General features: G+C 40.9%; 2 protein-coding genes across 3 annotated transcripts; one reads left to right on the top strand and one right to left on the bottom strand.

The window, feature by feature from the left end:
* Positions 1-2194: 2194 nt before the first annotated feature.
* LOC115739949 (receptor-like protein EIX2) lies at positions 2195-2728 on the top strand. Its single transcript, XM_030673270.1, has one exon. The coding sequence runs from the start codon at positions 2195-2197 to the stop codon at positions 2726-2728; it is 534 nt and encodes a 177-aa protein (XP_030529130.1).
* Positions 2729-6371: 3643 nt separating this feature from the next.
* Positions 6372-12997, bottom strand: LOC115740001 (65-kDa microtubule-associated protein 6-like). 2 transcript variants are annotated; one of them, XM_030673336.2, is made up of 12 exons: positions 12223-12997; positions 11006-11209; positions 9890-10156; positions 9104-9319; positions 8863-9018; positions 8617-8776; positions 8372-8523; positions 8135-8222; positions 7982-8055; positions 7823-7897; positions 7308-7658; positions 6372-6730 (listed from the first exon to the last, which is right to left on the bottom strand). In XM_030673336.2, exons 1-11 carry the CDS (start codon positions 12295-12297, stop codon positions 7320-7322), a joined length of 1806 nt encoding a protein of 601 aa, XP_030529196.1. In that variant the 5' UTR covers positions 12298-12997; the 3' UTR covers positions 6372-6730; positions 7308-7319. The 2 variants fall into 2 exon arrangements, with proteins under 2 accessions (XP_030529196.1, XP_030529198.1); XM_030673338.2 differs by having other exon boundaries at positions 6372-6724.
* Positions 12998-13230: the final 233 nt, after the last annotated feature.

The following is a 13230-nucleotide window of genomic DNA, read 5'->3' as shown; positions in this document are numbered from 1 at the left end:
AAGTGATGCATGGTCTATCTTCATAAGCCGAAATTCTAGTTTGACTGACTCAGCGATCGTGTCATTATAACCGCATAGATGTTAAGTTACCTGTAATTTCTAACAAATGGAAGTCAACAACCTATTCTTTATTTTGGCCTTAAAAAAAACACATTTAATGAAAATTTTCATCCTACGACTAGTTACCTTTGCATTTGTAAACTCCATAAGTGGTCGCTAGCTTACTAGTTATGCTACCATTCGATTGACCCAACAGTATGGATCATCTTACAAGAGTAAATTATGATGTAGAGCAACCGGAAGAAATAAGCATTTAAAGAATTGGACCTAAGGAGTATTCCTCGAATTCGGTTTGCTTTCCAGATTGGAAAAAGCTCGGATTTTTAAGAACGGGAATCTTATGGTATTATACTCATCCACGACCGGAACGCAAGACATGGATTGGCATTCATTTCTGCCATTGGAACATAATTTTTTATTCCACTTGTAAAATATTTCAGTAGATAACAATGTAGTGACACTTCATAGCGATGGAATCATTATTTTGTTAGTAACTTATTAACGGTTAATCCCGACCATTGGCTTGACTGTGCCCGTGGCCGGTCGAGGTCCGCATCGCCCGAGCCACAAGGGCCTGAGGACTTTTTGGGCAAGCTTGGGTTAGTGCATTTAGTGAGAAAGCCTGGCTCAATCCAACCCAAAGATGGTGGGCAGGACTCACCAAAGTATTACCTCTACTAACAATTAATTTGACAAACATTGTACAATTAAAGCAATTCATAATCTACAATTGGATCATATACCACTAAGATAACTATTTGTTGGTCACTGCTAACTGTCCGATCGGATATCGTAAAATCTGAAAGCGATTGATAGTCTATTTTTGAAATTGACAGTGGCAAAACCATTATCTCATTGATAACTTACCAACCGCCAACCGGGCCCATTTGTAAATTTCGAAATTAGTTTAATCCACTATAGCATTAAACAAGTGGTAAAATTATTATTTTCTTAGTGTTTTACCAGCAATGCGATCGATAATCTGTGGTTGAAGTTGACGTAGATAGAATTATTATTATCTCGATAGTAACTTAACTGGTCAAATAGTTCACCAGTCGCATTTTTCTTACCAACACAGTTTAAAACTTACCGATCGCTGGTTGAATATAGAATCACAAAATTCTAGAGTGTGTCCAATTTCACATTTGTTACTTTCTAAGCGGAAGACAGATTTTTCCAGGCATGTATGTGATCACTTTTCCACAGTGGTTTTGATTATTCATGCTTGTTTACTTCCACTCATCATTATCGGGTAAAATTTTGAACCAGCGAATCTAACTTTATCACGTATTGTTACGATTAGGCGCACAACAGCAACAAAGTAAAGAATAAAAGCGAGAAAGAGAAATCGAGACAAAACGCCATCCTGGTTCATCTTTAAGGCTACATCTAGCAGAGAATTCCGCTATAATTAATACATTACCTCTTTGTTGCAAGTATGAATTACAAGAGAAAAATATTATACGTACAACAATAGATACTCATAGGCTTAAGCCCAAACTACTAATAAAGTACGGGCTCTAACTATAAAAGCTCTCTGGCGTTCTAGACCGCTATTTCCAGGCCCTTAGGACCCCCCGCCCACTCACCGGAGAGCAGAACCCCGTAATTATGAACCAAGACCCCAACACATAAGTACAGAAATTCCTCTCCCTCTCCAGAGACGAGTAGGATCTCCCCTTTGCAGGTTCTCATGGAAACAATTCCTCGACTCGGCAACCTTTCCATATTACACTACCTTTTGTATCTCACCCATAATAATTTTACATGAACCGGCGAACTGCAATGGTGTTGAACTTTCTGGTGCTGACCTTTCGAAAGCCAAGGATTGGTCGGCTTCCCATCAACATGCTTCTTAAAGTAATTGAAGGCCAAGATCGGTCTGCAAATCAGCTGTAAATTATTTGACCCTCGACCTGCTAAGTGTACTCTTTGCTAAGACAGTTTCAACGTTACCCTTTTGGCAGCACTATGGTGATTGGCTTGTCCTGGCTTTGGACGGCATTTCTGGAACATGGCGGTCTTTCTCCACATGTTAGTGTCCTCTTTTTTACTGTCTTCTTATTTGTTTTGTGAATCGAGACTAAGATCCACTGTAAATGGAAGTTCTTAGGTTCATTTTAGACCAAAAAAAATGGCGGCCTACTTCTGCACTAGCTTGGTGCCTACGCTCTTGCGGGCACTCTTTGTCATTCAAGCCTTGGAACTCGGTCAAACCAGAGCCTTAACGAATGCGAGCTGCATTGGTGCTGAGAGGGAAGCTCTTCTCAAGTTCAAGCAGGATCTCACCGACCCTTCGGGGCGTCTGCAGTCATGGACCAGGGAGGGGTGTTGCCGGTGGGAAGGAGTCGAATGTGATGAGAAGACCGGTCACGTCTCGAAGCTTGATCTCCGTAATCCCTGCGATGGCTTAGTGGAGTGCAGTCTGGGAGGTAACAGACATCCTGCTCTATATGAACTGAAGCATCTGAAATATCTAGACCTGAGCTTCAACACTTTCACACCCCAAAAAATCCCAGAGTCCTTAGCTTCTCTTCGGAAATTGGAATATCTCAACCTCTCGTGGACAAGCTTTTATGGGAATATTTCCAATCAACTTGGTAACCTTTCCAGCTTACAGTACTTGGATCTTAGTCTAACCCTAATGAAATCGGAGAACCTCCGGTGACTGTCGACATTTTCTAACTTGAAGTACTTGGACCTGTCTCGAGTCGCCCTTCTTGACCGTAAAGAATGGTTAAGTCCTCTCAACAAGCTTTCCTCCCTGGAAACTTTGAAATTGAGGGGATGTAGTTTGGAAGATGCTTCAGCCTCTCTGCGTGTCAATTACACTTCCCTCAGATTCCTTGATCTGAATCGAAACTTCATCAATTCATCTATTCCTCCCTGGCTTCAAAACTTCAGCAAACTCGAACATCTCGATCTAAGCTATAATGATCTCCGAGGCATGTTTCCCACTGTCGTCCTTCGAAATAGTCGGGAGGCTTAGATTCCTCGATGTCTCTTCAATTAGGCTGGAAGGTGAAGTTTTGAAAAACATGAGCATTTTCTGCAACTTGCAAGTACTAAGCTTGAGGAATAACGGTTTTAGTGGGGAGCTTCCGAACACCAAAGACGGTGCTTTGGTTTGTGGGCGAAGTAACCTGAATGTCACTGCTTCTCGGGTTCCTCCTTTCCAAATTCAGACGATTTCCATGTCAAATTGCAAAGTGGGATCGAGATTCCCAAACTGGCTTCAGACACAGAGGAACATTTCGATAATCCGCATGTCAAGTGCCAGCATCTCAGATGAAGTTCCCCATTGGCTACCTGACGTTTTATCTCACATGGAAAATATAAGTCTTGCAGGCAATATGCTCAGAGGAAACATTTCCCGAATTGTCGGGAAAAGCATGCCATTGTTATGGTCAGCCAGACTTTCTGGAAATAACCTTCGTGGGACATCCCGAATTCATTATGCGCGTTGGACAAATTGCTTTATCTCGATCTCTCTAAGAGCCAACTGTCGGGGAGACTGCTGCAATGTTGGAGGAAGTCTCATGCAAATTTTTATTCGATTCGATTGGGAGTCAAGAAGTTAAATGGTCAGATACCATACTCTCTATGCCGTCTTGAGCGATTATCAGTTCTGGACCTACAAGGGAATGGCTTCAATGGAGGGCTTCCAAGATGTTTACAGAAGCTAGATCCGATAATCCTGGATGTCAGCGACAATCAGTTCACTGGTAGAGTACCTCCATTTGGCCGACACTCCAGATCGTTCGCAATGATCGATCTTGGGAGGAATTACTTAAACGGGGACATCCCTTTGCAGCTATGCCATCTTTCCTTATCTCCAGCATTTAAGCATAGCGAACAACAACTTCTCTGGAGGCATTCCTAGTTGTTTTAGCGACTTCTCTCAGATGTGGGCCAATTCCACTGATAGTCCATATGCGAGAGTGCCGTGGGGGGTTTCCACTGCGGTTAATATAAAAGGAACAACCCTAGAATTCACCGAGACGCTGCCCTATTTATTTTCCATTGACCTCTCGAGCAACGAGTTAGAGGGCGGATACCGGAAGGGTCAACTAGCCTCGCTAGACTTCAGAATCCGAACCTCTCTCGAAACAAGCTCATTGGAGAGATCCCTCCGGATATCGGCGACTTGAGACAATTAGAATCGCTGGATCTATCCAATAATAGACTGTCCGGTCAGATCCCTTCCGGATATCCAGTTTGGACTTTCTAAGCTGGTTGGATCTTTCCTTTAACAATTTATCCAGTCGTGTTCCGTCGGGCAATGAATTGAGCACTCTAGATGATCGATCTATCTATCACGGCAACGGCGGACTTCACGGAGCTTCTCATTTGAAAGTTTGTCCTGGAGATGAGCATAATGATACGGACGGACGAGATAGTGGCAATTCAAGCAAAGATGAATCTAATGAAGGTGACTCTGCTATTAATTGGTTTTACTCGGGATTGGGATCAGGCTTTGCGGTGGCATTTATGGGATTCTGCGGTATATTACATTTCAATCGATCTTGGAGGATCTCCTATTTTCGGGCAATGGATAGGATTGTCGAAAAATTGTGGATTGCGAGGATGATTACCATGCTTTGGTTCAAGAGAGCATTTCAATTCCAACTACGCAAATAACAAGTTATTTAGTAAGTAAAAAGGAATATGAATATATGTCTCCCTTTCTCTCTCATGATTCTCATTTGCTATTCCTCATACTCATCTTTTAGTTTGTTGATAGATGTTGATAATTGCTTGCTAGAGGTGATCAGTTCCAACTCCACAAATAACAAGTTATTTAGTAAGTAAAATATATGAATATATATCTCCCTCCTCTCTCTCTCTCTCTCTCTCTCTCTCTCTCTCTCTCTCTCTCTCTCTCTCTCTCTCTCTCTCTCATATTATTCGATACTGGCGAGGCTCAAGCTCGCAGGCCTGTGCCAATGGCCGGTCACCAACCATAACCGAGGCCCGGGTATCGGCCGAGCGAAAAATAAATAAAAAGAAAGAGAAAATATTAAAATATTAAAATGAAAAATGTTATATTAAAAAATTCAAGAGGAGTATTCCCGAAAGTGTTTTTACCACTTCAGATCGGAAAATTGTTTGTCCTATTTCTGACACTCTGCTCTCAGATTTTTGTTCCACCTCTTTACAAAGCACAAGAGTCGAACCCGCACCTATGATATTAGTATCCCCACCCACCCACCCACCCAATCCCTCTATCAGCAAGGCTGCATGCCTATAATTCACTTTTCTAATTTTGTGCATGAATATTTTCGTTAACCAGAAAGTGTTTTTAGTTAACTCGCCATCTTCGACAAAACAAACGGGTAAAAGCTTACAAAACAAATTCTCGAATAACCCTTTCACTCAAACAAACACGGACGGTGTAATATCATTACTTTGTTGTTAACTTACTAGCAATTACCAGGCAGGCGATGTAAAATTTGAAAGCCGTTGATAATATACTACTGAATTTGATAGTCTTTATGTCATCGATAACTTAAATTAACTTCTAGCGGGGACCATTTGTCGATTTTGATCAATGTTTCTCTTGGAGCATAAGAAATGCATGGCCGGTTGAGTTTGCTTATTCAGCACGTCCTCAAAGGTTTTTTTTTTTATTTTTTTTCTGAAATGTTGAATTCAGTTGAGTGGAGTATTTTTACAGAGTCCCTCAAAACCCTTCAGTCTCACATTCACTCACTGATCTTGGATGGTCATTCAATTTTGCATTCACATCTTTTTATGAAGTACTTTAATAACTTTCTTCTTTGGGTGTAAATACTTTAGTAACATCAATGACTATATATCAGCACGACCATAATTGGAGATCTGGTGAACAATCAGCGGGATAGAGCCCCTACGGTGTATTTTCGGTTTCAGTTCGGTTTGGATTCTCGATTTTCGGAATGGAGAACAGAGACGAAGATTAGGATTCACGGTGATTTTGAGAGGGCTGAGAAAGAAGAGAATTTTAAGTAGGACGTTCAATTTTTGTTAAGGATTTCAGTTCCGGTATGTTAACCTGCACCAGGAAAAAGAAGGGTTATTTTTCCATTATCCAAACCGAACCGAAAATGCCCGAAATATCAATTGGTTCGGTTCGGTTCGGTTTTTCAGTTACATCATTAAAGCTACTGCAGCAAACTATCCAATCCAATGGCTTTTTCCGTGTCCTGCCAAAATTTGATTTAAGAATATGCTCATGATGTTCCTAAGAAACCTCTGTTTCCATCAACGAGGGAAAAAAAGGAGGAGAGAACCATCCACGTTGCTTAACAAAGTAAGCAGAATGCAGCAGCCAATAACAAAAGCAAGATCAACCACACTTACGATGAATATATGTACATTCGACACTCCCGAATAACAAAAATTATCCCCCGAAATGGAATGCAACTTTCACTACTTCATGTGCCATATATTCCTAAAATCTATGAGACAATAACTTGCAGTCACCAAAAGAAAGCCACAACATATCCACAGAATTCCTAACTCGCTTGCTAGAATCTCAAGCAACCAAAAACACCTGATTCACATCCTCAACCGTCAGTTAACACCACTGAAGAAGTCACTTTGATAAAGTACCATGGTAAGCTACTGTGTACACTTCCTTCGCTATTCACAAGGTCACCGCTGAATCTCCAGCACAAGTAACCCGTCCCTGGAAATAGAAAAGATGTTTCATGGACCATGAGTCTGGTTCTTCAGAGGGAATTATCGGGTAAGAAACAATTGAAACTTGACAAATTAACTCTCTCCAAAACATAAGTAGCATCAATGGTGATCAAGTTGTCATCAGATTGCCAAAGCTAACGAATATACAAGTGAGTGCAAACATAGATGAGCTCGACTTGAAAGGGCAATCATTGTCCAACCTCCTGTTACTCTGATGAAATTAACACTGTTCTTTCAAATGAAAAACACAGCACACACGCCCACACATTGCCCCTACTTGTTTCTTTTCTTAGGTTTTCTGAAAAATAGAAAAGCCAGTAAACTAATTAAATGCCAGAACTCATCTCCCGCTTAGTTAAATGAGTTAGCACTAACGGATAATAATAAAAGAAGAACACTGACAAAAGATAAAGCAAGGGTGTCTTTAAGGAAGAGAATGCATAGAGAGAAAAAAAAAGAGGAGCATAAATTTTTTTTAACTTACTTGCAGTATATAACTATACACCAGGCAAGGAACATAGATGCAGAATTTTGAAATGCATATTTTAGGACAGATGATGTACCATCGCAGGTTTTCAGAGATGTCGAGGAGACCCAAGTTCGGAATCGCAAATGGATGTATACGTCGACATCGAGTCCTCTTTAGAAATGGCCACGAAGTTCAGTGGAGCGGTGGATAGCCTTCTCATTGCTTTGAAATGTCCATTTTGACGTCCAGAATATGATCTTGGTGTGAGGAGCTCCGGAGTTGCACCTCCCATTGAATTACGGCGTGGTGTTGGAGTCATGGATCCGTTCCCGTTTGCAGAATACCCATTTAGCTTCCTGAAGCTGTTGCTTTTTCTCGGACTAGGCTTAGACCCGTACATGGCTTCCTTCTCTGTTAGAAGCAAATCTTGAAGCTTCTTTTGGTCCTGTAAAAGTAACATGTTCAGAAACTTTTCACTCAAGCTTCTTTCCTGATGCAGTTCACGCTGGGATATTTAACTTATTCAAGAAAATTATAGAAGTGTCAAATTAGAGCAGAACTTTTCTTATCAACATGAGCTTCGCTCAGATATAACACTCGAAACATTACTCTGTATCTCCTCTTCTCCTCTTCTTTCTGTTTTCTGGTCAATTTGTAGTCGTCCAGTATGGATACCAGTCGTACCTTTAAAGACATTATAATAAAGTAAATTAAGTACCAGAAAGAACAAGAATGTGTGAGTTAAAAGATTACTGCAAAAGTACTCACTCCGTCATAAAGGAACAAAGCCCTTTTCTCATCTTCCCATACCAGTGTTCTGTTTATTAGATTGTCAACCATCGCTGCATGGAACAGATCTTTAGTCACAGGAACAAGTCATTCACGAAACTGGGGTTAAAAATTATATGATGAGACAATCACCTGGAATTTTGCTAACAGCCACTCGAGCTCGTTCGGCTCGTTTCAGGTTAATATGAGCTCCTCTTCCGGCACTGTATCGGTTCTCGTCCTAAAAGCAAGCACATAATTAGTAGGCAAAGGTTGGTAATATGATACCTTTAAATGATTACCTACTTCCGCAATATCTCATCCGGTAATGATAACAAGACACTATAAGTACTTGGCTTGGAATCACATTTTCTTAGACCAATGGCTTACTTGATTATACTCTTCAAGCCAGCTTTCCTCCTCGCAGGCAGCGAGCCATCGGTCAATTCTATCCATTATATCTTGTCTACTCCCAGCTTCATCTTTTACTTTAACTATCTGCGCTTCAATGTTCGCCAAAAGCTCTGAAGGATCTACTAACCCTGAAACAAGCGGAATTTGTGACTTAAGGTTCTCATGTTAAACACACTATGTGGAAGAAGGGCATTGCTAAGGCCAGGAATGAGAGAGAATACCAGAATCTATCAGTGCATTGGATTTCTCAGCAGAGGTGCTAGTGTCAGGTACAATATGAGCAAGTCGGCAAAAATCTTCCAATTCTGACCTCCTTTTCATGACCAGCTCCTTCATTCTACTTGCTTTCAAAGTAGTAAGCCTATCCACTTCTGCTGATGCCTGGCAGCAAGGTTTCCTTTTTCATTATTAGAAACATAACATGACAGAAAAGGACGACACATCAACAAATAGGACACATTCCAGACCTGTTCAATTATCTCCATTGACAGAACGCCTGGTTCTGTAATATCACTTTCTGAAGACCTGAGGACAGATGTGATCCTTGAAAAATTACTCCTCTCCTCATTTGAGGAGTCCATCAAATTCCACAATTCAAATAATGCTGCAACAATATCTTTAACCTGTGAATGAACAATACCAAATGAAACATGTGAGAACTAAGATGATCGACCGATCTGAAACAATATCATCGAGGATTCAGCTTACTTTCTGGATTCGAGACTTGCGTTCCGCTTTCAACTTCAGAATGGCATGTTCTAGACCTTCCAGGGTACAATTGCTAATGTTAGTTGATTGTTCAATCGCTGTACCTTGCAGACTTGGATGCACCTCGCTGACAGTCTTTCCAAAATCCAACCCAAGCACACCACACAGAGAATGTACCTCGTTTACATACTCTAGAACTTTCTGAAGGCGTTCAGACTGCAAAGAGATAAGTATAACCATACTATTAGTCAAGAACAGTAGAGAAATCAAGTGATACACAACACACTAAGCAAGACTGGCACATTTGCATACATGCATCTATGTTCATACTACATGTAGTCCAGGAAAAATATGCTAATTAGTCCTTACTGGTGGATTTGATTCTGTCAATTATTTAGAGTTCTTTAAAGAACCTATATCAGGGTGCTTCTTCAAATGCTCTCAAGAGAAGCTGAAAGTGAAACTGAAATTTCTAGGCATTGTCTCTTTTCTCCGATTATTCTCTTTTTAAATTTACTCCCCGACGTTTCATGTCACCAGCCAACCCATTCTTTAAAATTCTTCATCTTAGCATAGGGTTGACAAAGCTCTTCTTTGTGCTCAAAGTTATTGGACTGACATGTACACAGAAGAGGTCCATCTTTCCTCAATCTCCAGAGGATCACAAAAAGTAATCATGTACTCATGCTGAAGTATTTCATTAAATGTCACAAACAAGCCAGGGAAAAATTAAAAGAATAGGGGAGGAGTTTTGAGCATCAGCTAAAGTTGTCAAGGAAAAAATACCTTTTCCTTCTGAAGAGTGCGAAGACGTGTTTGATATTCAGAAAGCTTTCTAAGTGACAAGTCTTCTTCATCCAGACTCAGGTTACTGCTTGCGCCATTGTTTGCATGACCATACTCTGATATCTCTCCACTGATCCTCTCGATCTGAGCCCGTATGTCAGCCAACTGTTTTATCCTTTCCTCTTTCTTTTTCCTCATATCTTCCACCACGGGAGTCACAGAAGCAAGTTTCTGTTTCAATGATGCTGACCTCTTCTCAGCTTGAATCTGTAAAATTTCAGATTAACAGCTCCATGATCAACTGAAAAATTGCGTAGAGAAATCTAAAGATATCCACCAGTTTCGTTCAGACTAACCAAAAACCTGCGCTATTTGTATTATTATGTTTTCGATCAACATAAGAAAGTTTTCTTTGGATTGGTTAAATTGGCTATAAGTCACGGTCAGTGCAGATCCATAGATTTATGAGAATTACAATAATCTCCATCTTACATGCTGCAGCATACTTGTTCATGAAATTAGGTTATGATGGACCATGCAATCAAGCAGCCTAATCCCCATCAACCCCACCATGCTACATATACTTCAGTTAGTTCAAGAAAGTGTTTGGGAACATTAATCCCTCCATATTGCTTTCCACACTAAAGTGCTATGCCTAACCCATCAATCAGCCATTTCTTCTACTAAGATTTCTGCAGTAGTAACATCCTCTTGTACTATACAAAAGTGTAAGTCCAGGTCATTTAAATGGCCCAGCGAAATCCAGCATAAGATTTATGTTTCACAATCCAATCCAGCCTCATGAACCCAAACAACTGAGGATCAACTGGCATCCACATTTCAACAAGGCAACAAAAATTCCTAAACAGGATTCCCTTGACAGGGTGTGCCATATTTTATCTCATTTACAAATTTTACATACTTAAAAATGTGGGCTTTGGACATTTCTTTTACAGTAATTGATTACCTTCTTATTGTTAATGAAACAGTGACAACACAACATGCCTCACTCCTACAACACATAAAAGAGGAGAAACGATAACTGATGGCAGGAAAAAAGTTTTGACTGAAATTGCGTTGTGGAACAAAATCACGTCACATGTAATTTCCTCTTACAGGCGAATGCATATTAAGTTCTCCAAGAGCGGCTGTGAGTGTTGCAAGCTCAGCTTCCTTGGCTGCAACAGACTGATGAAGACGAGCCTTCGCATTGGCAGCCTCCTCAACCTTTCTTCTATAAACTTGTAAGCATTCTGCCTCCAATTCTGTAAGCATGCGATCTTTATCGGCTTCGCTTTCTCCAATGTCGTTCCATAGTTGCTGCTCCAACAAAGAACAGGTTCAGCATCGTCAAAGGTGATGTAGTTTCCACTCACCCACTCTTTCTACAGAAACTAATGAGCTTGAGATTTGACTGGAATTGCTTGACTATTGACTCAAACAGAAGTTCCATTTCAGCTTATCAGAAATTTGACAGCTTTCCCATTGGTTTAAACGATAATTAGAAGACAGTCGAGGAACTATTGCAATAACGTGTTGATTGTAGTTTCTTTCCCTTCGCATTGATGCAATCAAGAATGATAGTCTCGCCAGACTTATTAAAAACAATGTTAGCCAAAAGCACATCCTTTAAACTTGAGGTCCACCCGTCCTCTCTGACCCACACAAAGTTCCGTTTCGACATTTATTCTACTAATGAGGGAATTTCCCGAGAGTCCAATCGATTCCAAAACAGATAACATGAATAAACTGGGAAGCAAGTTCTTCGACGGAAAACAAAATGTAATTCGCCAAGAAACTAATTCACAATTCGGAAATCCAAACAGCTATATCAACTTGCAGACACGGTCACAGCACATGTAATGAAGAAAATCTAACCCCATACCAAAGAAATGCCAAACTTTTAAAATTCACTACACTAAAAGATATTTCAAGTCACCAATATCTACATAATAATACTCGGATGTAAATGTATTGAGCTTTTTTAATTTAAAAGAAGTTTGGCCTGAGGATTAAAGAAACAGTGAACCCAAAACACGTCGAATAGACCAACAAACAATGATTTCATCAAAAAGAAAAATCATAGCTTTCTTCCTTTAGCAGAGTGAAAACAGCATAAAGTCATGAAAAAAAACTACCCATCATTGAAAAGTGATTTTTACACCAAAAAGAGAACATGTTTCCCTTTCCTATCAAAGAGCAGCCTTCACAAACAAAAAATCTTGAAAAAAATAGAAAAAAGAACGACGACGACGACGACGAAGAAGAAGAAGAAGAAAACACTGGGAAAGGAAAGATAAAGAGGAAAAATAAAGAGGAGTAAAAGGAAAGACCTGAAGTTCCCTGAGCAAAGTATTGCAGCTGGAGCTTGAAAACAAGCTGCTCGAAGGACTACCAATCGCCAGCATTTCTCACACCAGTTGCTCTCTCTCTTTCTCTCTCTCTCTCTCTCTCTCTACAGAGAAGCGAAAATGAGAAACCCACCAAGGTTTTTACTCCACGGCCCACAAAATACCAACAAAGAACACCGTGTCGAAAACTCCAAAATTTGCAGCTTCCCCCAAGAAAACCAAAACGAGCTCACTTCTTTCAACTTCAAGCGAGAGTCGCCCCACAAGAACAAGAACAAAAAAAAAAAAGAAAAAAGCTAAGACACACTGGTCTCTATCTCCATTGCTTGAAAACAACCTCTCTTGCCCAGATCTGGAGCTGAAACACGCAACAACCTTTCTTGCTCCGCTTCCCTTCACTCAGCGCCAAGCAAGAATCTTTAAAAGAAACCCCCTGAAAATGGTTCGAACCCAGAAACAGGAAGCCCCTGCAGAAGTTGAAAAACAGAGCTTTGATCTGCGTTGCAGCGAACACGGGGCGAGAAGAAGGTTCAGGTAAGGCTAAATCTAGAGAGAGAAAAGAAAAGAAGGAGAGAGAGAGAGAGTGCAGAGCTCGACAAGCATCCAACTCCAACCGACAGGAGAGAGAAATGGGAGTGAGCCTTTTTCAGTGCTTGGAGGTTAGGCTAAAATACGCCGGCCGTATCCCAGCAAAGAAGCTGCGCAGATTAGCCGTGGTAGGGTTCTCCTTCTTGTCTCTTTGCTCGGTGACGATCTGGCCTGGACTTGAGCCGAGGGTGGAATTGCTCCTGTATTTATTTATCTAAAAATTTTCTCGGAAAACGTGGGTCTCTGCTAATGGGGTTGAGCAACATTTCCCCCATCCGCAACTCGAGCGCGTCGACGCCACGGACCAACGGCAGACGCGCGTCTGTTGTCCCGCCCTCGGTGGCGCGTGAAAATCGTGTATTGACTCGGCAGTCGCTGTTAGTGTTGACGTCCGAAAGGCAT

The sequence above is a fragment of the Rhodamnia argentea genome, chromosome 5, assembly GCF_020921035.1.
Source record: "Rhodamnia argentea isolate NSW1041297 chromosome 5, ASM2092103v1, whole genome shotgun sequence".
Lineage (NCBI taxonomy): Eukaryota > Viridiplantae > Streptophyta > Magnoliopsida > Myrtales > Myrtaceae > Rhodamnia > Rhodamnia argentea.
Note: the sequence above shows the minus strand (reverse complement) of the source record. Positions and strands in the feature narration are given on the sequence as shown.

What these genes read in the sequence shown, in the direction of transcription:
- LOC115739949 (XM_030673270.1), top strand. Translation starts at nt 2,195, where the DNA reads ATGGCGGCCTACTTCTGCACTAGCTTGGTGCCTACGCTCTTGCGGGCA.
- LOC115740001 (XM_030673336.2), bottom strand. Translation starts at nt 12,297, where the DNA reads ATGCTGGCGATTGGTAGTCCTTCGAGCAGCTTGTTTTCAAGCTCCAGC. An exon ending in GGCTTGAAGAGTATAATCAA is followed by an intron (nt 8,223 to 8,371) that starts GTAAGCCATTGG and finishes GCTTGCTTTTAG; the next exon opens with GACGAGAACCGATACAGTGC. An exon ending in GGCTGTTAGCAAAATTCCAG is followed by an intron (nt 8,056 to 8,134) that starts GTGATTGTCTCA and finishes TGTTCCATGCAG; the next exon opens with CGATGGTTGACAATCTAATA.